General features: G+C 50.0%; 1 protein-coding gene across 1 annotated transcript; it reads left to right on the top strand.

Annotated features, from left to right (window-relative positions):
- The first annotated feature begins 17,304 nt into the window (after positions 1-17,304).
- On the top strand, positions 17,305-18,393 carry LOC137157201 (4-galactosyl-N-acetylglucosaminide 3-alpha-L-fucosyltransferase FUT6-like). Its single transcript, XM_067554459.1, has one exon. The coding sequence runs from the start codon at positions 17,305-17,307 to the stop codon at positions 18,391-18,393; it is 1,089 nt and encodes a 362-aa protein (XP_067410560.1).
- The last annotated feature ends 6,499 nt before the right edge of the window (positions 18,394-24,892 follow it).

Genomic DNA, 24,892 nt, shown 5'->3' with positions numbered 1-24,892 from the left:
CCCATGCCTCTGCTCTGGCTCAGGTTTGGAGGTGCTTTAGGCCCAGGCTAGCTGGCCCGGTGGGTTAGAGCCCGAGTTCCATTTTCACGCTGCCTGGAACCCATCCGTCCTCTTTGCAAAACACCAGGAGGCAGAGGATGTGCCCCGCAGCAGAGTGCAGAAACAGAGAGGGTCATCAACTCAGGGAGGGCGCTGCAGTAGCGACGCTCACGCCCCGGGCCAGGCCATCACCTGTGCAGGGCAGACATAGCTCAAGTGACTTTCACAAGAGCCCACAAGGTGCTTATAGCAGAGCAGGAGCTAGTACTTCAGAGACACAGGTCAGCGCTTTAGCCACAAGTCCCTCTCCAGGCTGCTCTAAGCATCTTGATCCTCCGAATTCCGTGGTCAGCTCTTAGAATGAAGCTAAGGTCATCACCAGAGGGTGATTCTGATGGAGACCACTTGAGCTGCCCTTTATTATTCATAGATTCATACATTTTTAAGGTCAGGCGGGCTTATCATGATTACTGAACCTGACCTCCTGCATAACACAGGCCAGCCACCCTCAGCCAGTAATTTCTGTGTCCAGCCCATAACCTCTGTTGTCCAGTCCACTCTTATCTCTTCCACCATCTCGCCTGGCTGTTCTTCAAGCCTACCCTGAAATTCCTGCTCAGATACGAAAGACGACTGATGCCACACTAGGAGTCCTAGGAATCCTCTCTGGTCATCAGCCAAGTGCAGGCGCAAAGCTGTGTGCTGCAGCTGGGCTGGGAGGAGTGTGTCATGCTGAGCCTTGGGCAGTTACTATCAGCCTTTGAGAAGCTCCCAGCATCTTGTGAGACAGGAACAGAACCAAAAAAAAAAAAAAAACCCAACAAAAACCAGGAATAAAACCAAGCCAATCAAGTCTTCTCTCTTAATTGTGAAGCCAATGCCAGAATGAATCATTACCAATCTCTGGCTAATTCTCTTTTCATAAACAAAGCTAAGGAAATAAAAGGAGAGCCCTCTGCTTGCACACCCCCCCCCCTTTTTCTACCCAATTCTCAGCACGCACACGCACACTCATGAGGCATCTGGATCTCATTGTACGCAGCTGCTTCAAGAGGGCTAGCGGTAACTGATTTTATCTCCACTGTGCAGGGGGTTTTCTACATGCCAGGCAGATCTGAGCAGCCCTGATGAGAGAGCATGAGCAGACAGATCCAAAGCAGGGATGGCGGGGAACCAGCTTCGGGACAGCTACAAGACCAATAAGTCCGAGGCGTCACACGTCTCATCAGTGGGAGCCTTTCTCCAGGTCAGGGAAAAATAGGTTAGCTTTTGTGCTCATCCAACCATCCATTTGTTGGCTCCACCCAGAACTGGAAACCCAAGTACAATGCTCGTATTGCGTTGGTGATTATGTCTCCCTCTAGTGGCCGTAAAGGTGTGCATTAACTTACAGCGACAGCTCAGAAAGTTTGTTTTCTTGAGGCCTGATTCGCCATTGCCCTCAACCTTGAACGATCATTTACACTAGTATAAAGTGGGTGGAAAACAGCACCAAATGAGAATGATGGCAATTGACAGTCACAGTGCTTGCATGAGGACTGCCCACAGGAAATCAGGCTAGGAGCAGAGCTGGTCGGGAGTTTTTTGATGAAATGGTTTTGTTTTTTTATCAAAACACCGTTGATTCGTTGAAACCGAAACTTTTCTCAGGAAAGGGCTCGTTTCGATTAATCTCTCGACTCAAAATTTGTTTTGGAGAACAGTTCTGAAATTGCCCAAATATCCCATTTTTGACGTTTGACATGAAAAAGGTCAGTTTTCCCATTCAAAATGACTTTTCATTGAGAAATTTAATCTAGTTATTTTTAAATCTAGTTATGTATAGTTAATTTTTTTTTTAAAAATGGTCAACATGGAAACAAAATACTTCAAAATGATCAAAACGAAATGTTTGAATTACCCAAACCAACTTTTTTTTCTCTTCAGACTTCTGTTTTTTGCAAAAAATTGGGGGATTTCAACTTTTCACCCCAATTTGGGAAAACATTCTGAAATCTCAGAAATTTTCCTGGGCTGGGAAAACCATTTCTTGCCCAGCTGTAGGGAGGAGGCATATTCTCCTATGCTTACTAGTTCTGCATACCGCAGCCCTCTGGATATGCTCATCTGAGTCTTTTGAGACCCCCCACCATTTAGAGCGCTAGGGAGTTCTTAGTCTGGAATGTGGGTCTTGGAAGACTGACCCATGCTGGTGGGTGAGTCACCTTTACCCTCTGGAGTTCACCCTAAATTTGATGTTCCTATTAAGTTCACAATGGGGAAAGTCACCTGTCATTATTCTGTGCCAATAATCTCCAGGTCAAAGGCTCCATTTACCAGTCAAAACAAGCATCAGTTAATGGACAGCTCTCGAAGCAAAGGACAGAATGGATCATGAGGACTCATGTGCTCTGGGGCAAGGCAGTGTTTGCACTGGAGAAGTTTGCACTGGTGCAACACATGCTGCATCTGTTCTTTGGCTACAGTTCAATCTCCTGGTAAAGCAGTGTAACGTGACTGACCTGGCCCTGCTCTGACAGATACCGATGTATATCTGGAGTGACTCCACTGACTTTCGGTACGTGGGAGGGGAAAATTAACTTTAAAAACCTGGAAAAAAATGTAACCTAGTAAAAGTTTTTGGATAGGATTTCTCCAAAGACACTGAGGGGCTCAGGCATGCAATTAATGGGATCTTGCGTCCAACTCCTGTAGGCTGCTTTTAAAATCTCAGCCTAAAATTATATAGGACAGCGATAGCTGACTGATTATAAAACCATCACAAATGTGGAAAGCCTCCTCCACTCTGCCCTTGAATCATCATAGCTTTATGGAACTGAGCCAGCAATCGAGCACTATTAACCAACATTAAAGCCACTTCACTCAAAGAAGAAAATTTGACCCTACGGTTTCCTTCTGATTCTCAGATGTATTTGGTTTCAGTCTCCCCTTTATATAGTACATTGGCACCGTGTGTGTCATGTCTCCCTCTAGCTGCTGGGCCACGAGGAGGATAACAACTTTCTACTGCCAGCAGCTAACGGAGCTGCTCCTTTAGCACAAGTGGCAGAGGCCCATGCAGTGGTAAAGATCCCGCTTTCAAACCCTGTTGGTGACCCATGCGGCTGGAGGTCATGGGGGTACACTAGGGTTTATGTCCTGAAGATGAGCTGGGCTTATCTGACCAAACCTAGGAAGCTGGAGACAAATGTGCTGGCAGCAACTTCCCTCTGTTCTTTTGTGTTGTTACTTGCTTTTCACTTTCTCGACAGGACTTTGATCCAAAGGCAGTGTTACGTGTCATCTCCCTGTGTCTGTGGAAGTCCTAAGTAAATAACTTTCTTCCACGGTGTTACCGCACCACAAAAAAAATCAGCATGTCATCTCACAAACACTCCCTTTTGTTACAAACCAAGTACAGAGCAGAGGTTTTCTAGGCTACTCACTGCAATGTGACATTCGCGGCAATCAAATTACACTTTTAATTGTTTATCGGGGTTTTTCTTCAGAAACCAGGACTGCATTCCTAGTGTGGTCTTAATTACAATTTAATTATTTACATTTTCAGCTACTTGACTATTATGCTTTTCCCACATTCAGGCCCTCCCTTTGCTTTTTCTGGGCAAACAGCTGTTGTGCAGAGACAGATGGTGTCCCTGTCCTTTTCTGGTGATAAGCAAGGTTAATTGCTCATGGAGGAGGCTCTATCTCGTCCAGGTGACTGCATCTCAGCAATAGCCTCTGGGATGCTTTTGTCTTTGCTGATCGCCATCAGTAGCACAGTAACAACAGCTGGTTGGGAAATTATTTTTTTCCCTCCTCCACAAACAATTTCAGGTTTCCAGTGAAATCCTCCAACTCCGAGGTTTTGGCAACTGAAAACCAAAATGTTTGGGGTTAGAATTGAAGGCTTTAACCTGACTGTAAGAGGGATCTGCATGGGCCAAATTCAGACTAGGGGTAAGAAGAAGCACCTTCATCGACTACAGGTACTAGGCCATATGCATTGGCTGATTTCGGCCAACGATGGAATGGGTAGGGGAGGCTTACCAGTGCTCTCCCCTCTTGAGCAGGGCTGAGGCCCCTTGGCAGGGCTACGTGGTTATCATGAGAACAGGGTCACACAGAAGCTTTGGGGGATCTGGGCAAAATCTGAAACTGAGGCCCCACTGTGGGATGGGGTTGAAAAGCCAGCCTGCCCCATGATCATCCTGCAGTGGCGGCTCCTCTTCTGTGAGGCTGGGTCTGCCCCCCCACCATGAGTGTTGCAACCTGGCTCATGGGGTCTCAGTGCCACTCAGGTGTGGCCCAACTGCTCCTCCATCGACAGAGGGGTGGCTGGCTCAGATCTGAGCAAGTGGAGTCAAGCGCCTGGCTCACGGGGTCTCAGCGCTGCTCAGGTTTGGTCCCCCCGCCCCTCACTCAAAGTCCCCGGGTTTGGGGAACCTCTCAAATGGAGGGCTGGGGGCAAACTGCGCCCTTTCCTTCTGCATGGATGGCCCTGCCCGGGGATTTGGGGAAGATAGAACATCAGCCAGACTAGAGCTCAGATTAGCGGGGAGAGAAGGTTGTGTGCTGGCTGTGGAGAGGGAGATGGACCAGCCCCAAAGGCAGCAGCTTCTGGGCGCCATTTTATTCCTGTTAAAGTGGATTCAAGCCAACACAAACTCTCACTAAAATTTCAGCCTGGAGCTGGGGCTGGAGCCTGCCCTGCGCCTGCTCCAGCAGCATCTTTCCTCTCCTGAGACAGCACATTCACTTCCTTCTCCTTCACCTGCCCGGTCACTTGCTTCTCACCCAGTCTCTCTGCATTGTCTCGCTCTGCTGTCCTCTCTCTCCTGTCACACGCCGCTTTCCCTTCTACTTCCCTGGCCCTTCCCACCCATCTTCTCACTGGCACCTTTCCTCTCTTTTACCCCACACTCATCTGATCCCTCCATTTTCCTGTTCTCTCTCTCATTGACCCCCCCGCCCCCGGCCATTTCACTCCTTCCCCTTTTCCATCCCTTTGCACTGCCATCACGTCTGCTGGAGAACACCTGGGGCTTTAGTTTGGATTCAGGAGCTTTATCCTTTCTAGATGCTGCTGCATCCTTTCCCGTAATCCTCACGTTTCAGCCACACTCCTCCTTTGTTTCACTTTCCATCCCCGGCTCGTCTGAGGAGGTGCCAGCTCATCAGCTTGGTTTTCTTCCTCTTTGCCTTCTGCCTCCTCTTTTTTTCCCCTGAATTCCTGAGAGACTCTGGCCTTGGGATATGTCCTTGGAGGTTCAGGATCTGGAATATACCAGGCCAGCCCTGCATCTACTACTGCTGTTACTATTAAATTCAGTTGCCTGGTGGTTACAGGTAGGCATCCTCAGTGAACCTGGAAGGACAGAGGAGTGATGGGGAACTCATATCTCTGCAGACCGTAAATCCAGGAGAGATCATCAGATCATCCAGTCTGATCTCCTGCATTGCACAAGCCAGAGAAGTCCCATCAGTCCTTTCTGCACCACGCCCATATCTCGTGGCTGAGCCACAATATCTCTTTTAAAAAAGACATCAAATCCTGATTTAAAAACGCCGTGTGATGGAGAATCTGCTCCATTCTTGGAGGAGCTGTTGCAACGACTTATTCTCCCCAGCTTCATCCTTGGAGCTGAACTCACTGGCCCCCCCAACGCTGCCAGCTTCTCTTCTGCACTGGCGTGAGAGCCAGGACGGAGAGTCAAATGGCAAGGAATGCATAAAGGCAAAATAAAATAGCTGGTAGCTTTATTCTCTGGAAGTCACTGCCCTGCAAAGCCAGTGGGTCTGGAGAGAGCAGCACAAGTCTGTGTATTCATGAGTTGTCGGTTGCTAAGGCTCCGTAGCTGACTTTTAACCCACACGCATTGCTCAGCAGCTGGAGAAAGATCTTGAACGTGCAAACATGCACTATTAGATGAAAAACACCGTATGACACTGCCAGCATTGCAGCGACATTCAGCAATTCACACCCCTCTTGACAAACAGCAGCCGGGCACGTCAGCCAGTAACGACTTGGGTAAAGACAATAGTTCAGAAATTCTCAGCAGCAGCAAGCTGGGGGCAGGCCCTGCGGCTCAGAGAGGCAATGGTCTGGGCCCCCAGAGAGGACCTGCAAATCACAGCTCCTAGATTTGAGCCTCGGCCTTTCTAATGTCCACGTAAGCAAGATCTACTTTGAGCCCGGCACTGTGCCACTCCGTGCTCTGAGATGCTACGGCCAGGTGCCATCTGCTGAGAATAATCCTCTTATCACTTGCTGCTGCTGATGTTGGCTAGGGAAGGACTTTACTAGATGAATGTTTTGGGGGCAGGAACACACGCCAATCAGCCATGGACCCTGGAGGGCTCAGGAGTTTAATTGCACACCAGCTCAGCAGTACTATTGGATGGCTGTTCACGGACCGCCGATGTGAACAGAGCCTGGTGGAAGGGTCTCAGGCCAGTTCCTAGTAGATGAGTAACGAGGGGGCCCCTCTACAGACGTATGCCTGTTCTCCAGGGTACGTACCATGGGCCCCGCGGCCTTTCTTGTCCTGATGGTGCAGGGGCTGCAGGGCCAAACCTGAGTAGCACTGTGACTCCCCCCCCCGTGCACCAGGTCGCCATGTCACTCACGCATTTTTAACCCTGCTGTCATGACAGACGACTGTGGGGCCAAACCCGCGTGGGCAGTGGGGTGGCTGGAACTGGCTGCTCAGCCTCACCCCCCGCTGCCACTCAGTGGCAACCTCAAGCTGTGCTACAAGACGGGGCGGCTGCAGCGAAGGCCCAGATGGGGAGGCCAGCCAAGGGAGGGGGTGGTGGGGAGACGTGGGGCGTGCCAGGTGGAAAATGGCTGGGGGTGCACCTGAGCCACTCTGGAATGCGTGAATCCCGACTCAGCTGATTGCCTCCTCACTATTATTTAGCCAAGCTACGGTGTGTAGAAAAACTGCCCAGCCCACGAGGCATGTAATGCAGAACCTCTGACCCATAGCGCCAGCCTCAGGAAACTGTTCGCCAGGGCTGTGGGAAACGACAGCGGTTTGTCCACGTGATGTCCTTTCAGACACAAAGCTGCCTGTCGGCCCGCCAAGGATATGGCTGGGCTGTAATCGGGACATCTGATTGCAGCATGTGCAGACACACCGGGGCCAGCTAGTTCCACGCTTGCTTGAGTTGCAGTAACAGTGAAGTTGCAGCCGCGTGGCCGGTTGCATGGACTAGGCCCGCCCGCATGGACTAGTCCCGCCCGCCCACAAGCCTGGGTACATACTCAAGTGGCTGCTGTTTGAGTAAAGCTAGCTGTGTACACACACCCCAAGGCTCAGTCTGGGCAAGAGTCAGGAGATCTGGCTTCTATTCCCAGCTCTTCCACTGCCCTTCCAGGTGACCTTGGGCAAGTCACTTCACCTCTCTGTGCCTCAGTTTCCTTCCCGCTTATCAGCGTTTATTTAGATTGTAAGTTCTTTGGGGCCAGGGACTGTCTCTCAGTGTGTATATGAATAGCACCCAGCACAATAGGGCCCCAATCTCATCCTGGAGGTGCTACTATCCTACAAATAATAATACAAGTCACAGAGAAGAGGGAAGCCCAAGAAAATCCATGCACAATGGCTGGCTGTGTTGCAATGGAAAAGGCTGTTAGTTAATTGCCGACTATCTTGCTGGAGACAGCCTAGCTCTCATACACCTCTCAGCCCCATGATACCTTTAAATTTCATCCTGAATTAGCTAAATGAATGTGCACCCGTCTGGACTGCACGTGGCCATTTACTATATTAAATACAAAGGACAAGTGCATTTTTCCCCTCTCATACATTACATGACTTCTAACTTTTGGTCTTTCTCTGGGAACCTGTGGCAGACAAATGAAAAATAACTCGTCTACCTCCCAAACCGCTAAAATCTCTCAGTAATCCCTCCCCAATACATACTTTGCCCTCCTGCATTGTTCAGCTGAAATGGAGCTTCTTGGTACCATTAATCAACAGCTTCGACTGCTGGATACCGCATAGCACGTGTATACTTGGGGAAACCCTCTCATTTATAAAACACCAGGACCTCACACAGTCTCCCATTCCCCATGACCCCAGAGAAGGGGTTAGTATACATGGCACGCTGGCTGAATGGGAAGGTTCTAATATTTATATGGCAAGCCATTAACAGCAACGTCTTATCTCCCGTCTGTTGGAATGGATGTGGGACACTGACTCTCAGTCTTATGTATAAGTCACAGGCTTGCCCCTGAAACAGGATGACTTAGTACTTTTTTCTGGCCATCCTGGCTTGTGACTTGATTACAGCATATATATTACAGATATAAGTAGGCTTGGCAGAATTTGATTGTGTTTTAAAATAATTTTGATGGATAATAACGTTTATTTGTAAGCTTTCCCTCCCCTTGCCCCAATTTTTATCTATTTAAATTTTCACAGTTGTTGTAAATTATGGGGGGGGAGATGGCATCAGACAACAGGGCGGGGGGTCTGATAATAATTATTGAATGACAGTAGATGTAGGGATTCAAAAAGGTTAAAGCTTTATAACCATTAAAACACAAATTTTCAACATCACAGTAAATGTCCTTAAATCAAAGTCTATTAAGTCCTCAAGCAGCATTTTTCTTACTTTGCCTGTCTGCAACTTGCAATTATCAAAGGAAATATTTTTGTTGGTTTGTGCGTGTACAATGAAGCTGACATTTACCAATAAAAGTCTAATCCTTCTAAGCATATATAGAAATGCCTTCATGGGGAAAAAATTCCGGGCTTTAAAAGACTTAAATCTAGAATAGAAAGGTATAACAAGAACCAATGGCCGGAGTTTAAATTCAGATTAAAAATAAGGCAAAAAAATGTAACAGTGATGTTGATTAACCGTTGGAACAAATTGCAAACAGAAGTGGTCGCTTCATCAGCTCTTGAAATCTTCATACCAGGACTGGATGCCTTTCTGGAAGATTTGCTTTAGCCAATCCCAAGTTACTGGGCTCAATGCATGCATACCTGGAGGAAATTCCCTGGCCTACGTTACACAGAATGTCAGAATACGTGGTCTCATGAGGCCTTGAAATCCATGAAACAATGACATTTTTGTTGCCCACGAAAGCGTCTGCCCAAATAAATGTGTTAGTCTTTAAGGTGCCACAGGACTCTCGCTGTTATGCATCCATAGTGGAAGTTATGTGCGTAAAGCCTTGAAGTTAAAGGCAGAGTCACCAGGAGGTGATGTACCTCAGACAGGTCGTCAAAGCCAGACCTAGTGGTCAGCACGAGAGTCCACAGTCGCATGATAGAGAGCCGGGAGCTGGCCAGCCAGGAGGGTAATATAAGGAGAAGGAGGGAGGCCAGGGCTGCAGGAAACTCAGGCTGGGAGTGTGTAGGTGCCCACGTCCGGGGACCGCAGAATACTCACTTGCCTCTCAATAATTGGATCCTAGAAGCCGCCCTGCAGGGGGAACGAGGGCATAGACCAGCTCCACCGAATTGCCATCCCTCAGGGTAAAGTGCAGGTAGCAGCAATATATTACTTCGGGCTTGTCTACACTTGACATGCTACTGCAGCACAGCGCAGCGTGGCAGCTAGACCACTGTAGCGCTTCAGTGTAGACACTACCTACACCGCCAGTATGGCTTCTGCCTTCGGTGTAGGTCCTCCACCTCCCCAAGAGGGGATGGCGTGGTTGGTGGAAGAATTTTGCTCTTAACCTATCGCTGGCTACACAGAGATGAAGGGCAGCTTAACTACATCACTCAGGGGTGTGGATTTTTCACACCCCTGAGCAACGTGGCTGGGTCGATCTAGTTTGCTAGTGTAGTGTAGTGTAGTGTAGTGTAGGCTTTAGATTGGCAGCTCTTTGGAGAAGGGAGCCTCTTGTTGTTCTCTGTACCGCACCCAGTGCAATGGAGTCCTGGCTGATGACTAGGATCCCTTGGTGTTACTACAATAATAATTTCAGGGTACTTCACATTGTCGGAACAGGGGAAAGTGCCCTTAGTGTAAATGAGAATGGGGCCCAAGGTGCAGGCAAGACAGAATCAGGCCCAAAGCTTTAGAAAAGTGAAACATACTGTACGTTTTGCATATCCGTGTGACGCTGTCTGGATTAGGGGTGACCATTTATAATAGTATTTAACACCAATATGACAAAGTTGCAATGATTCTTACAAACTAGGCCATCTCAGGTGTCATTGGAAAGGTTGTTATTTGCTAAGTAGGATAATATTGTTTATGTGTCTGTATCGTCTTTGTCCTATACGTTATGGATAGGTGCGATATAGCTGTACCCAAAAAGTTGTGCTGTGCTGCTGGGTTACACCCACTAGGCAGATTAGTGTCAGCGCTGATGACTCATCGAGGGCCATCAATGATATAATGAGGCCAGGAAGAGAAGCCAGGGCTGCAAATATAAGTCATCATGGCATGTAGGGACATGCCTATGGTCAGGGGGACTGCAAGTGCTTTTCCATGCCCATGTGCTGCTGTGACTGTGAGTTTGTGTTTGAAACAAGCCACATGATAGACCAGAGACTATAAAATGCAGCTGCACCAATACCACCTCCAGCTCCGTCTTGTCTTCAGTTTCATTCTTGCTTCCTATCTCTGGATCAACCCCTCTACATCTGAAGCTGTGAAACAAGGGACTGAGACCCACGTCCATCCAGGTACTGGACGTACTCCAGAGGAGCTGTGCAAGCCTGCAAACTCCAATACTGTAAGAAGCTGATATACATGGACTTTCAAGTCATTTGTATATATCTGATTGCTTTGACCATTTAATCTCTCATCTTGTCTGTTTCTTTCCTTTTATAATAAACCCTACTAAAGGATTTGAATTACTAAAGGATTGGCTGGCAGCGTGGTATTTTGGGTAAGAGTCAAACCAATACTGATCTAGTATTGTGGCTGACACTTTGGAGATTATGAGAACATTTTATACATTGACCAGAGTTTTAAATAACTCCTCACTTTATTGCACCTAGTTGCTAATTGGGAGCCAGAGACTGAAATGCAATAAAGGGGGCTGTGTATTACCTTTTTGAGGCTTCTTGATAACCAGTGTGGGAAATCAGGAGCATGGTTTGTGACTGGTTGGGGAATCTGACTTCAGTGTTAGCCACCAGTTTGGGAGAATCTGCTCTGTTTCTGCAGCCTGCCCTGACCTTGGCATTTTCAAGTGGGCTACCCTAGGCACGGATGGGTCACAGCTAGTTAAATGAGAGGCTGGATACACAGACTTAGAGGCAGAGTTAGAAACCAAGAGAAGGTTTATTTTAGAGCTGGTTGGAAATTTTTCGGAAAAATTTTTTTGGCTGAAAAATGTCATTTTTGCGTCAAAGTATCAACCTGCTGCCCTTAATGATTTTTAAAGTAAAATAATAGAATAGCTTAACCATTATATCATATTATGCACAACTATTACTGACATGAAATAACAAAAATTATAAACATGAAAAAAAGAAATAGAATTTGAAACAAAATGTTAGAATTTCAAAATGAAAATTTTCCAAAACTGAAATTTTTCAGACATGGGAAATGTCAAAATTATTTTTTCATTCCAATTTGGAGCAAACCAAATTTCAAAATACCAAAAATTCCCATCAACTGGAAATGTCAAGTTTCAGCCAGCTCTTGTTTAAAACGTCATGTTGGCAAATGCAATAAAGAGCAGCGAAAACACAAGCGTTTATTACCTGGCTCCGGTATTCGGGGTCAATAAGCCATAGAAGGCTAAACATTGCAACCAGCCTCTGACAGCAGCAATGAGGAAGTCAAAGGATTGTCTCAGGATGGAACACAACATATGTTTTGCAGTTCAATCTTGCTGCAGCGACCAGCTGTCATGGCCAGGGAACAAATGCTTAGTCCTAGTGGGTGAGGCTGGAGTCAGAGGCCTGGGTCCAGAGCCAAGGATTAGAGTTGGAGGCCGGGAACCAGAGCTAAGGGTCAGAGCCGGAATCAGAGGTCAGGAACCAAAGCAATGCAAAGAGCAGCATCTGTGAAAGCAATCAGCTGAGGATTCACCTTGGTGTATAGATGATTCTCTTCAGGCTTAAATAGAGCACCTGGACCAATCAGGGACCTGAAAGGCACTGCCAGTCAAGCCCTTTGTGGGCAGTACCATCCTGGGATGCTTAGTCCCACAAGGCTGTCAGCCTATGGAGTGCTGCTTCATCAGGGCTATGTGGTGGTGGTGGTGTGGGTGTGGCAGCTACCCAGGAACCAGCAGAGACAAGTTCTGGACCCGTGGATGCTCGCAGCAGTGCTGTTAAGAGCTTTTTCTCGGGACTGCTCTGGGAAACCCTCCATGCTCCACTTTAGCAGGGGTTCTGTGTGCAAAGGGGGGTGTTAGAGGGGCAGGCTGCAGAATGGACTCTAAAAACAAGGACAGCGGTTCTGAAACAAATGGGGAACTCGTGCAGTCTGAGGACGGGATGGGGTGGTGTATCTGGCGTGGGTTACTCAGCAGGGTGGGAAGTAGCATCATGCAGGTGCCTGGAGAACTGAGATTTGAGGAGGCCAGATGGAAAGTAGGGGTAGCTAGTCCAGGGGAGAGGGTTTCGTCAGGGGAAGAGTGGAGGTGTACTGGGTTCCACTGTGCCTGGAGATGGTGTCTGGATGATTGTGGGGAGATCATTTTTATAGGCACAAAGAGCAGTGAGGCACCCACTGAAAACCTGAGACATGAGAGAGTGGTCAGAATCACAGATGATCCCAACGTCAGGGTGTTGGGAGCAAAGGCCTATTTTAGGTTTGATAAGAAGCCTGCAGTGATTTTTAAGAGTCTATTTGGATAGAGTTTAACAAACGAAGCTTCGTTAGAACTCTGCAGGTGTAAAAAAAGAGCTAAAGTAGCTGTAAAACTGGAAGAAGTGTAATTCCCAGCTCGGGGAGACATACTCACACGAGCTTTGGTTGACCAGCAGCGTAGTCATTGTGGTGGAATGGGTCAGCCACGCAAGTACGCACACAAGCTCTCGGATGGGATTGTATTTGGGTGGTTAGCTTGTCCCCCCGGCACTGTGGCCACACTGCTATTTTTATCACACTAACCAGTGCACGCCTGTGTCCCCGAGCTGCAAATTACACCTCCACTGCAGAGGCATACCGACACACACAGCATCACCGTCGGAAGTGTGTAACACAAAGGGTCCAATGAGTGAAGCCCCAAGAGACTTGGAATAGAAGCAAAGGCCCGTTTCTTCCCTAGTGTAACTCCCCTCCAGACCCCGCGTCTGAACTTGGCCCAGGGAATCTGCTTTACTAAGGTTCTTTGTGCAAAATGTTTCAACTCCAGCAACAACGAATGGAACATTTGTTTCTCTTTCCAGGGTGAAATAACAGAACCAACATGTTCCCCCATCACAATAAACATTTCACACTCCCCAGTCACTACCCCCCGGCTCCCTGGATGTACGGCGGAGCTCGTGCCAGGCTCCCCTTCTGTTACCAATAGCCTGAATTGGCAACAAATGAAAGGGCTGTGTTCGATTTCGGCCAGGAGTCTGCACTCTTGGCAAGGTCCATTGCACCAACGCTGACAAGCACGGCAGGGCAATACAGGAGAATGCAAAGCGAACTTATGGAAAAGAAGCTTTGGCATTACTCACCACAGGCAGGTGGATGGTATGGGATATGGAGGATCCTCTTATGGGTCACTAGTATGAAATTTTAACCACTGGTCTCAACTGTCCATTAAGCGCCAGATCCGAAGGTCATGGAAGCCAATGGGCATCTTTCCACTGACATCAAAGGGCTTTGATCAGGCCCTATGTAAGTTTTCAATCTCTTAGGACTGGCCTACATTACAACATGGTTGTAGACCAAGCTGCCTGTCCGGACAGAACCACCCGCTGGCACCCAACCTCCCACCCACCTACCTACCCACCTCTCTGCTCTCTGCCCCCCATGTTATATCCATTTTAGATAACTTTTTGTAAGACTGGGCTGAAATCTTGACCCCGGGCAAAACGTTCATTGACTTCAGTGGGGCCAGGATTTCACCCTAGAATTGGCCTGGGTGTGTGGGTAAAGGGGGAGGCGGAGAGCCCAGTTTGACAGCCCGCAGCTTCTTCCCTCAAGTCCCCTCAGCAGATTCCAGCCAAGAAACATCGCCTTCCTTGGGCGGGGGGGACACAGCACCGTGCAGGATTGGACCACTGCTGAGCTCCTGCAAGTCCAAGGGGGGCCATGGGTGAGCGTTGCCTCGCAGGATTGGGCCCAAGGGGAGCTGCAGATGATCAGTATCTCGCAGGATCAGGCTCTCCGAGCACTTGTAGGCAAGGTCCGAGTGGCCCTCCCCTGCTCAGCCAGCTGAAAGGGAGGGGGCACTTTATTTGCATGAGTACATCTAGGTGCTCAGCATGGTCGCACCGTATCTGCGTAAGCACACCTAGGTGCTGAGCATGATGGGAAATGATCAGTCTGGCTGGTATTGCGTTAGAAATCACTTTAGTGCTAACTGCAGGGGTAATGACATGTTGCCCCTCTAGTCTATAAACACATGGCAGCGGAACTGTGCTTAGCCTGTTCTGATGAAAGATTCACTCTCATCTGAACAGAACCCATCCAAGGAGGCGTTCGGGTGCTGGAGCACTGGGAGAGCAGCTTGGAGGGGTTCTCCCTGCTGAGGTGGTACTAGATTGACCAAGGGCTGCCCTCAGGCATGGGTTGACTATCTCCTCCCACTGTTAAAAGGTAGAATTAATGATTCCTCTTGGAGCCTTTTGTTAGAAAGCAGGGCCAAAGCTCCTGTGTCAGCAGAGGGTTTCCCCATGAAGTCAGAGCTGAAATGACTGAAAGCTGAAACTCACTAGAGCTGAAGTCACTAAAGGAACTGGGAAACTTCGAGATACTGCCAGCCAGCAGATCTCAAGATGTTGCATTAGAGCATGAGCTGGGAGCAGTTGTGCTAGGCAGTGTTTTTGGTACCAGTTGGAGTGGGAAGTGACGGTTATCAAAGAGACAAGGTGGGAAAGGTAAGATCTTTTATTGACCCATCTTGTCTTTCTAATATCCTGGGACCAACACACACAGCTGTGACTATCCTGCATGCAGTTCTGAAAGTCAGTTGTGGTGGTCATGAAATATATGACTTTCAGGGTGTCCATAGTCACTGCTGTGACTGTGTGGGTTCAAATCCCATTCGCCCAGTAGGAATTCTTACATTGCCATATCCAAAGAGATCCAGAGGCTTTGGGGCGGGAGGTGAGGGACAAGGTGACTTTATCCACTTTTAGGCTCCTTGTATTCTGGGGCCAGTGCCAGTTAGAACAGTCCTAAGGTCTCTGTAATTTGCACCCAGCTGCCAATGCAATCGAGGGCTTGTTCCAGCGACCAAGAATAGGCAGAGTACAGCAGAGTTATGGCGATGCCCCCTTTTCCTTAGCCGCACTCTCTCCAAAAAGCCCCTACGCTGAGGGCTGCTGGAGGAGGGGGAAATCTAGAGAGCTGCTACATCAGTTCTGTACCACCTGGGGAGTCCTCCTCCTCACCTCGGGGATTCCCAAGTGGCCAGATCCACTGTCTCCATGACTCGGTGCCAAGGAATCATATGACAACAGCGACTCAGGCCCTTTGAGCATGACTGACTTCTGTTATATATGAAGGGGCACAGCTAATCAAGAAAGAACGAAAGTAAAGTCTGCAGGAGAGCGCAGAATGCATCTGTCCTCTGTCACGGGCTCTGTCTCACACAAGGGCAGTGTCTTACACACTGAAAGGTGCATTACCCAGAACACCAAATTATGACAGCCACCCAGTATGTGCACCCCACATGAGCTGGGATTTTCCGAGGGTAAGAGACTTCTGCACACAACTACCAGTGATTGACTCCCAAAAAGGTGCAGCCTCCAGCCAGAAACTTGAATTCAAGTCAAGCAGCCCGCGCTTCCACTGAAACAAATTTCATCCTGATTCAAAGCCCGACCGGCCTTTTCATACTAGCCACTTGCAGCCCCGCAGGGACATGGCAAAGAACGATTCGTGCCAACGCAGCAAATGAAAAGCCTGGCTCTCCCCAGGGACTAAGATGCAGGAGACCAACCTACCTGGGTTGGGGGAGAGGGGGAAGTCCAAGGCAGGGCATGGAAAGCTTTGTAGCAGGACCGGTCCCACAGCTGGGCTTCCCCAAGCATAGCTGGTATCGCGCTGAGGCCTGTCTCAAGCGCTGGGAGAGTCACGAAGGGCCGATGAAGTCAGAAGGCAAAAGCTTGAAGGCCTTGGTGACACGTCCAGACCTGAGACCCGGGCTGAGGTTTGCAAAGGAGACTCGAGGATTTGGCCGCACATTGGAATCACTGGGAGCCGTGCAGCTAACTCCGCTCTTTCGTTTTGCAACGCATTGTTGGTTAATAATGTCCCCGTCAGCCTAGGCAACGCCTCCATGGCAGATGGGGTCTTGAGGAGAAGTGGCGGGTGCAGAGTGGCGGCTCTGCACGCGCTGCCGTGCACTGCGGGGCTCGTGAGCCAACACTGGGGCTGAGGGACCTGCCGGGCAGAACGCCGAGGCCTGTTCTGTCCCCTGCTCCCTTGTTCCGCAAAGAGCACCGGGGAGCTCCAGAAGATCTGGGACGAGCTTTTTGACTCCCAGCAGACGCATTGCTCTGCCCTTCCCATTCAAAGAGAAGGCTGCTGCGTCACGTCCAACCAAGACGGCAGATCTGGTACATTTCAGTCATGTACTGTCACTCTTTGGATGCTGTTTCCAGTCCAACGGCTTCCTTCATCTTTGGTGTCACTGCGCAGTTATCTTTCACAATTGTTGCACAGGCCTTGAGGTGGATACGTGCAAAGAGGGTGAGACTTTTATTGTTTGAGGACACTGTTCCGGCTGCAGCTGTTTGACTTGTAGTTAAAAAAACAATCGGTCAGGAGACACATGAAATCCACTCCCTGTGACTTTGCCCTCCTTGTTCCATTTTGCATTACTTCCTCTTGCCTGTCCTACAAAATACGTCAACGCAACTCAACTCACCAGAGCCTTTTTGTCGTCTCAGGATTTTAGCAGGACAGAAGCCAGAGGTGAGTCTCTTTCTTCATTGCTGTCTGCAGTGCGCTTTGGGTGGCCAACTCTCTAACGCTGGCCAGTTCAGACCCCTCGGTGCTGTTCCCAGCTCTGCAAGTGATTCTGCTTCACGTTGCCTCATTTAGGGCTTCAGATGCGTGGGGAACACTTTCTAACCTGCTTTGCCAGTTCGTGGCATTGCTCCCTTCCCTTCACCACCGTCATATTTAGTTATCACTAGTCACTAATCCTTTACTGGTGTTTCCTGCATTCCCAGACCAGCTATGCCGCTCAGCGAGCAGATGAGAAGCCCAGCCTGCAGGCACCTCTTCATCTTTATTCTCTCCCAATTCGTAACCGCCTTCTGTTTGTTTGCTTACATTCGTGTCTTCAGGGACCCAGGCCCAGAGCTCTGGCCTGGCCACCCCTCTGCCCTGACAGCCCAGTCTGGAAACAAGCCCACAGCTCCACAGACTGGTTCTGAGCTGACTATTCTGCTGTGGACTTGGCCCTTTGGGAAACGTACCACCCTGAGAAAATGCTCTGAGCTCTTTAGCATCCGGGACTGTCACATCACGGCCAACCGCAGCTGGTACCACAAGGCTGATGCTGTGATTGTGCATCACCGGGATGTGTGCTACAGCCGAAACAATCTGCCCCAGGGCCCACGGTCCCCTTCCCAGCGCTGGATCTGGTTCAACTTGGAGTCCCGCAGTCACAGCCCTAACCTGGGCATCATGGATCACCTCTTCAACCTGACCATGTCTTTCCGAAGGGACTCTGATATCTTCACCCCCTATGGGTGGCTGGAGGTCCTCAGCCAGCCCCAGAACTTCAGCATCCCAGCCAAGTCCAAGCTGGTGGCCTGGGCAGTGAGTAACTGGAAGCCAGGCTCCCATCGGGTCAAGTACTACGAGGAGCTGAAGAAATACATCCACGTGGATGTATATGGCAGACAACACATGCCTCTGCCCCGAGACAAGCACCACTCCACCCTCTCCCAGTACAAGTTCTACCTGGCCTTTGAGAACTCGCTGCATGAGGACTACATCACCGAAAAGGTATGGAAGAATGCCCTGGGTTCAGGTGCTGTGCCCGTTGTCTGTGGGCCCCCCCGAGAAAACTATGAGCGCTTTCTGCCCCCCGACGCCTTTATTCACATCAATGACTTTCCCACTGCTCAAGGGCTGGCCCAGTACCTTCAGGAGCTGGACAACGACACATCGCGATACCAGCGCTACTTCCAGTGGAGAACCTGGCTGAAGCCATCAGAGCCAGCTGACTGGGCCTTCCACTTCTGCAAAGCCTGCCGGGCCTTACAAATGACAGAAGGCTACCAGACCAAACCCGCTCTGTCTAAGTGGTTCCAGTAGAACAGGGCTTCTCAAACTTTTTTTTCTGGGACCCCCTTTGAAAGTATTTCAAGCTGTGATGACCCGCCCCAAAAAAGTGTCAGCCCACCCCATGCCATGCCACCCTTACTTCTGTGCTGCTGCTGGGGGATGCGCTGTCTTCAGAGCAACCGGTCAGCAGCCGCTGCTCTCCAAACACCCAGCTCTGCAGGATTCTGGCTCTCAGCCATGCATCCCATGCGAGGGGGACGACAGCTTGCGACCCCCACATCATAACCTCCTGACATCTTGAGGGGTCCCGACCCCCAGTTTGAGAACCCCTGCGGTAGAAGTTACATGCTCAGCTTGCTGTGATTCCTGCTGGTTCAGTTGCACTTAGCCAGGATGGCTGCTTTGCTTTGTACGGAGACATGCCTGCATTTGACACAAGCTGAGTAGACTTTGCACCAGGGATGGGCTGTTCCCTCCCAGATCCTTGGTTGACTAGCTTCTGAAATCTGGATCTGTGAAATGCAGAATGAAGACGAGACAACACAACAAAAGGCAGCTTCCGTGAGTGAGGGGAGGGGACCAGTTTGGGGAGCTCTGGTTATGGCCAGTCTGGGACGCTGGCAGGAACTCAGTCCTCATTTGACACAGTCAGGAAAGGTCTGCTACATCCAGGGGGAATCTGCCAACACATTAAGGTATTGTAAGAATGGAACGACAGGCATTGAGCTGATAAGGGCTCGGAATAAAAAGCCTTTGTGGATTCCCTGGAGGGGCAGATAATAAGGTAGAGCACAGAAGGATGAGGGGCACATGGGGCGTTGTAGCTTCTACATGCCGAGCTGAGCAATTTATAGGCATGATTGAAGCATTAAGGGATAGGTCTTTCTCTGGGCAGGTGTATGTTAGATAGATGGATTGATCGATAGGTAGACAGATAGATCAGGGCTGCTTCTAGGGTTCCATTATGGTGGGGTATAGGGCAAGAGGTTATTTTGGGTCCCCTGGATATTGCTATTTAAAAAAACAACCAACCCTCCAGGAGTCCAGGGGCTGGTTAGATCCTTGGAAATGCTTGGATTTTACGAGTTTAATAAAGAAAAATTTGGGCACTGGATTTAGCTGTGATTTATAATTTAACTAAAGAACAAAGACTCTCCTGTTCCACCCCTTAACACTGGAGAACTTTACATATTTTGGCCTTTCTGACAATACTTTTTGGTGTCCTTTATAGTTTGTTTTGAAAGTGGGGTTGGGGCGCTGTCACTGACATAATAAAACCACCTAAGTGAGCGGCGGGAGCTATGTCCTGCCGACATCGCGCTGTCCACACAAGTGTTTATAGCGGCAGAACTTACGTCACTCAGGGGGTGTTTTTTCACAACCCTGAGCGAGACACCTTTTGCCTGCATACGTGCTAGTGTACACAAGGCCGTAACTTCGGCCCACCCGAAACCCACCACTACCAAAACAAGCCACTGCACTGCTTCTCCTTCTAGTCAGAGGAAGAGAGAACAAACACATGGTAGCTGTGTAGTCATGCGGCTTAATGCAGGCCTGGAAGGTGCTTAGATACTCTGGCGATGAGCGCAAATAAAAACCGAGCAAATGGCACCGGCAGAGAAATGGCAGCTTCCAGTAGCTAAAAACCATCAGGCTCAACCTTTTCTAAGCACTAAGGGTGTCTGTTTGCAAGGCTCCTGTTTATTCCTGCCAGCCCCGTGGCAGCACATCAACCACTGATCTGCAGCACGTTGTAGGCAGCAAAAAGGGTGTCAAACCTTCGAGTCACTAGCATCTGAGCACTTCCAACTCTTAGTGCACGGTGCTGTCCTCTCTGACTCTTCCCAGCAGGCAGCTTGCTGACTGTAAGACCCAGGAGAGAAAGAAAGAGGAGGTGTTTTTAGAAGCACCCTCTACCCCCTGCAGCTTGGCTGTGGAAACCTGAGCAGAATGCTGAGCTGTGAAGCAGTGTTATGATTTGCTTAGGCTGTAGGAGCAAGAGGAGGTCAGATGAAGATCAGGACTGATCCCCTTTCTGCATGGTCCCTGCCAATAACCACGAAAGAGACACTCACTGTCTCTAGTGTTCTCCTCCCCATGGGGCTTCTCAGACTGTGTAGTGACATGAGGCGGTATAAAACCCTGGGAGAGGTAGATGCTGTCACCTCCCTGCACAGGTGTACCTGGGCTGCATTTTCACAAACAGCCTCTCAAATCAGCTCCTGCAGTATTTCCCCCCCCCCGCAAGCCTGACTCTTAGCGTCAGCAAAAGACCTCTGGGTGTGTAAATCGGCTTCTCACACACGCACACTCTCTCTCCGGCAAATTTGGGAGACTGGCTGGAAAGCACAGCTTGTTCGGAACGTGTGTGTTGTGCCACTCTCCAGCAGCTGGCCCAGGCAGGGGATAAAGGCCGGCCTTTGCTGCCAGGAAATGGAATTATTTTGTCAGCTTGTGTGGTAGAGGCGAGGGCTGTGGAGGTAAAAGAGCTGGAGCCCAGCCCTTTGGTGGGAGCTGTCATGGCTTTCATGTTTTCCCATGAAGTGAGAGCTGAAATGACTGAAAGCTGAAACTCACTAGAGTGGAAGTCGCTAAAGGAACTGGGAAACCTGGAGGGACTGAGAGCCAGCAGAGGGGACCGGTTGAGGCCTGTGCCTGGTAGATGGTGGGAGCCAGCAGAGGGGGCTGGTTGATTCCCACGACCGAGAGGTGGACAGTGGAACTACGCGGATGGGTAGGGCAGGGTTAAGCGAGAAGAGAGAGACGAAGGACACGCCCCACATACTCTGGGGTGGAGGTGGGGTTTCTGCTCGTTCTTTATGAATTCTGTTTGCACTGTTTTTCCAAAGCACTGCTGTCTTCCTTCCTTCCTTGTATTAAACGGTTTACTTTCTACACTCAGACGCTGTGCTAGTGAGAGGGGAAGTTTTGCCCTTTGGGGGCGCCCAGCGGACAGTGTGTGATTTCCCAGGTGACCGGGAGGGAGCTCGAGCCCGTTTGCTGTTGTACCATTGACAGGACCCCTAGATATAGAACCCGGCCCTTGCTGCTGCCGACACACTGAAGTCGATGCGGGTTCTGCGCCCGGAGGGTTTTGCAGATCAGAGCCTTCCGCGGGAGCTCTAATCAGCAGTGGCGTACCATGGGTTTCCGGTGCCCCGTCGGCGGCAGCGCCCTGCGAGGGGGGGTGTCTGTGAGCCCATTTCCCGCTCTTCCCCACCCTCCTCCCACTGTGGGGGCGGCAGGAAGAGGGTGTGGGGGAAAGTGGCAAACCGCCCCACAGACACCCCCCCCCCACCGTGGAGTGCTGCTGCTGCCAACGGGGGGGGGGGGGGTGCAAATGTAAGTATGAGGCGGCCGTCCAGGCGGGGGAGTGTGTGACAGACTCTACCCTGGAGCCCCACCTTTGGCTGCCTGGCCCCTGCGTGGCCGGAATCCCCGTGGCTCCCTCCTTGCACCCAGTGCAAGCGGGAGTGGAGGGGCCGGGAGGTCGGGAGGCAGAGGGGCCGAACTGGCACGGTTGCTGGGGATGTCGGTGGGGGCAGCTCCTCCAAGGACGGCCCTGCTGGCATGGCCCCCCCGCTCGGCATGCCACTGTCTGGAAGCTGCAGAGAGACTGAGTTGCAATGCGTGCTTTATGGCCCTAAGAAAGCTCTTCGCCTCCCTCACGGCTGTTTCTCAGGCAGGTGCCGCTTATACTGTTTGTGCTTCTATGGCTTCTTTGTCCTGAAAACTGGAGCCGGAAGAAATAATCTTGCTTTATCTATGCTCCTTTATTGCCTGAGCACAAACCAAACCAAACCTTTGTTTAGCTTGGCAGGAAGCTCCCCACCCATCTAAAATCTTAAATCAGTTACAAGAAACGAAGAGGTAAGTCTTCTGCATTTATTGCACCCTTTATATTTTGCCAAAACGGCACCACTAATGTACTCCCACTGCTGCCTAAGGCTCTTCCTTCTATCGCCAGCAGGAATTGAAAAGCAATGAATCCCTCAACTTCATCCAACTTGCTCTTTCATGCAAAATCTTAACAGCAGCCTCCTACACCCTTGCATTAAGAAATCAGCCTGCCTGACAGCCACACATTCTAGGTCCGGTATCGGGGAAGTTGTTCTAACTTAACAGCAGCCTTCAGCGTTTTTAAGAGGTTGCATTAGAGCATGAGCTGGGAGCAGTTGTGCTAGGCAGTGTTTTTGGTACCAGTTGGAGTGGGAAGTGACGGTTATCAAAGAGACAAGGTGGGAAAGATAAGATCTTTTATTGACCCATCTTGTCTTTCTAATATCCTGGGACCAACACACACAGCTGTGACTATCCTGCATGCAGTTCTGAAAGTCTGTTGAGGTGGTCATGAAATATGACTTACAGGGTGTCCATAGTCACTGCTGTGACTGGGTCGGTTTAAAACCCATTCACCCAGTAGGAATTCTTACATTGCCATATCCAAAGAGATCCAGAGGCTTTGGAGCAGGAGGAGAGGGAGGTGAGGGAGAAGGTGGCTTTATCCACTTTTAGGCACCTTGTATTCTGGGGCCAGTGCCAGTTAGAGTAGCCCTAAGGTCTCTATAATTTGCACCCAGCTGCCTATGCAATCGAGGGCTTATTCCAGTACAGCAGAGTTAGGGCGAAGCCCCCTTTTCCTTAGCCGCACTCTCTCCAAAAAGCCCCTACACTGAGTGCTGCTGGAGGAGGTAGAAATCTGAGGAGCTGCTACCTCAGTTCTATAACCCCTGGGGAGTCCTCCTCCTCACCTCGGGGATTCCCAAGTGGCCAGATCCACTGTCTCCATGACTCGGTGCCAAGGAATCATATGACAACAGCGACTCAGGCCCTTTGAGCATGACTGACTTCTGTTCTACATGAAGGGGCACAGCTAATCAAGAAAGAACAAAAGTAAAGTCTGCAGGAGAGCGCAGAATGCATCTGTCCTCTGTCACGGGCTCTGTCTCACACAAGGGCAGTGTCTTACACACTGAAAGGTGCATTACCCAGAACACCAAATTATGACAGTCACCCAGTATGTGCACCCCACATGAGCTGGGATTTTCCGAGGGTAAGAGACTTCTGCACACAACTACCAGTGATTGACTCCCAGAAAGATACAGCCTCCAGCCAGAAGCTTTAATTCAAGTCAAGCAGCCCGCGCTTCGACTGAAACAAATTTCATCCCGATTCAAAGCCCGACCGGCCTTTTCATACTAGCCACTTGCAGCCCCGCAGGGACATGGCAAAGAACGATTCGTGTCAATGCAGCAAATGAAAAGCCTGGCTCTCCCCAGGGACTAAGATGCAGGAGACCAACTCACCTGGGTTGGGGGGGTCCAAGGCAGGGCTTGGAAAGCTTTGTAGCAGGACCGGTCCCACAGCTGGGCTTCCCCAAGCATAGCTGGTATCGCGCCGAGGCCTGTCTCAAGCGCTGGGAGAGTCACGAAGGGCCGATGAAGTCAGAAGGCAAAAGCTTGAAGGCCTTGGTGACACGTCCAGACCTGAGACCCGGGCTGAGGTTTGCAAAGGAGACTCAAGGATTTGGCCGCACATTGGAATCACTGGGAGCCGTGCAGCTAACTCCGCTCTTTTGCTTTGCAATGCATTGTTGGTTAATAATGTCCCCGTCAGCCAGGCAATGCCTCCATGGCAAAGGGGGTCTTGAGGAGAAGTGGCGGGTGCAGAGTGGCGGCTCTGCACGTGCTGCCGTGCACTGCGGGGCTCGTGAGCCAACACTGGGGCTGAGGGACCTGCCGGGCAGAACGCCGAGGACTGTTCTGTCTCCTGCTCCCTTGTTCTGCAAAGAGCACCGGGGAGCTCCAGAAGATCTGGGACAAGCTTTCTGACTCCCAGAAGACGCATTGCTCTGCCCTTTCCATCCAAAGAGAAGGCTGCTGCGTCATGTCCAACCACGACGGCAGATCTGGTACATTTCAGTCATATACTGTCACTCTTTGGATGCTGTTTCCAGTCCAACGGCTTCCTTCGTCTTTGTCGTCACTGCGTAGTTATCTTTCACAATTGTTGCACAGGCCTGGAGGTGAGTACATGCAAAGAGGGTGAGACATTTATTGGCTGAGGTCACTGTTCTAGCTCCTAGTTGATTGGCTCCTAGTTAAAAAAAACAGTCAGGACATACGTGCAATCCACTCCCTGTGACTTTGCCCTCCTCATTGTATTTTGCATCACTTGCCCTCCCTTGTCCTACAAGATCAGTCAACTCAACTCACTGGAGCCTTTTTGTCGTCTCAGGATTTTTGCAGGACAGAAGCCAGAGGTGAGTCTCTTTCTCCATTGCTGTCTGCTGTGCGCTTTGGGTGGCGAACTCTCTAACGCTGGCCAGTCTGGACCCCTTGGTGCTGTTCCCAGCTCTGCAAGTGATTCTGCTTCACGTTGCCTCATTTAGGGCTTCAGATGCGTGGGGAACACTTTCTAACCTGCTTTGCCAGTTTGTGGCATTGCTCCTTTCCCTTTGCCCGCCTCATGTATAGTTATCACTAATCACTAATCCTTTATCGGTGTTTCCTGCATTCCCAGACCAGCT

This window comes from Emydura macquarii, unplaced genomic scaffold (genome assembly GCF_026122565.2).
Source record: "Emydura macquarii macquarii isolate MOO-44397 ecotype Brisbane River unplaced genomic scaffold, CSIRO-AGI_Emac_v2 contig_306, whole genome shotgun sequence".
NCBI classification, from domain to species: domain Eukaryota; kingdom Metazoa; phylum Chordata; order Testudines; family Chelidae; genus Emydura; species Emydura macquarii.
This window is presented reverse-complemented; position numbering and strand designations above follow the sequence as displayed.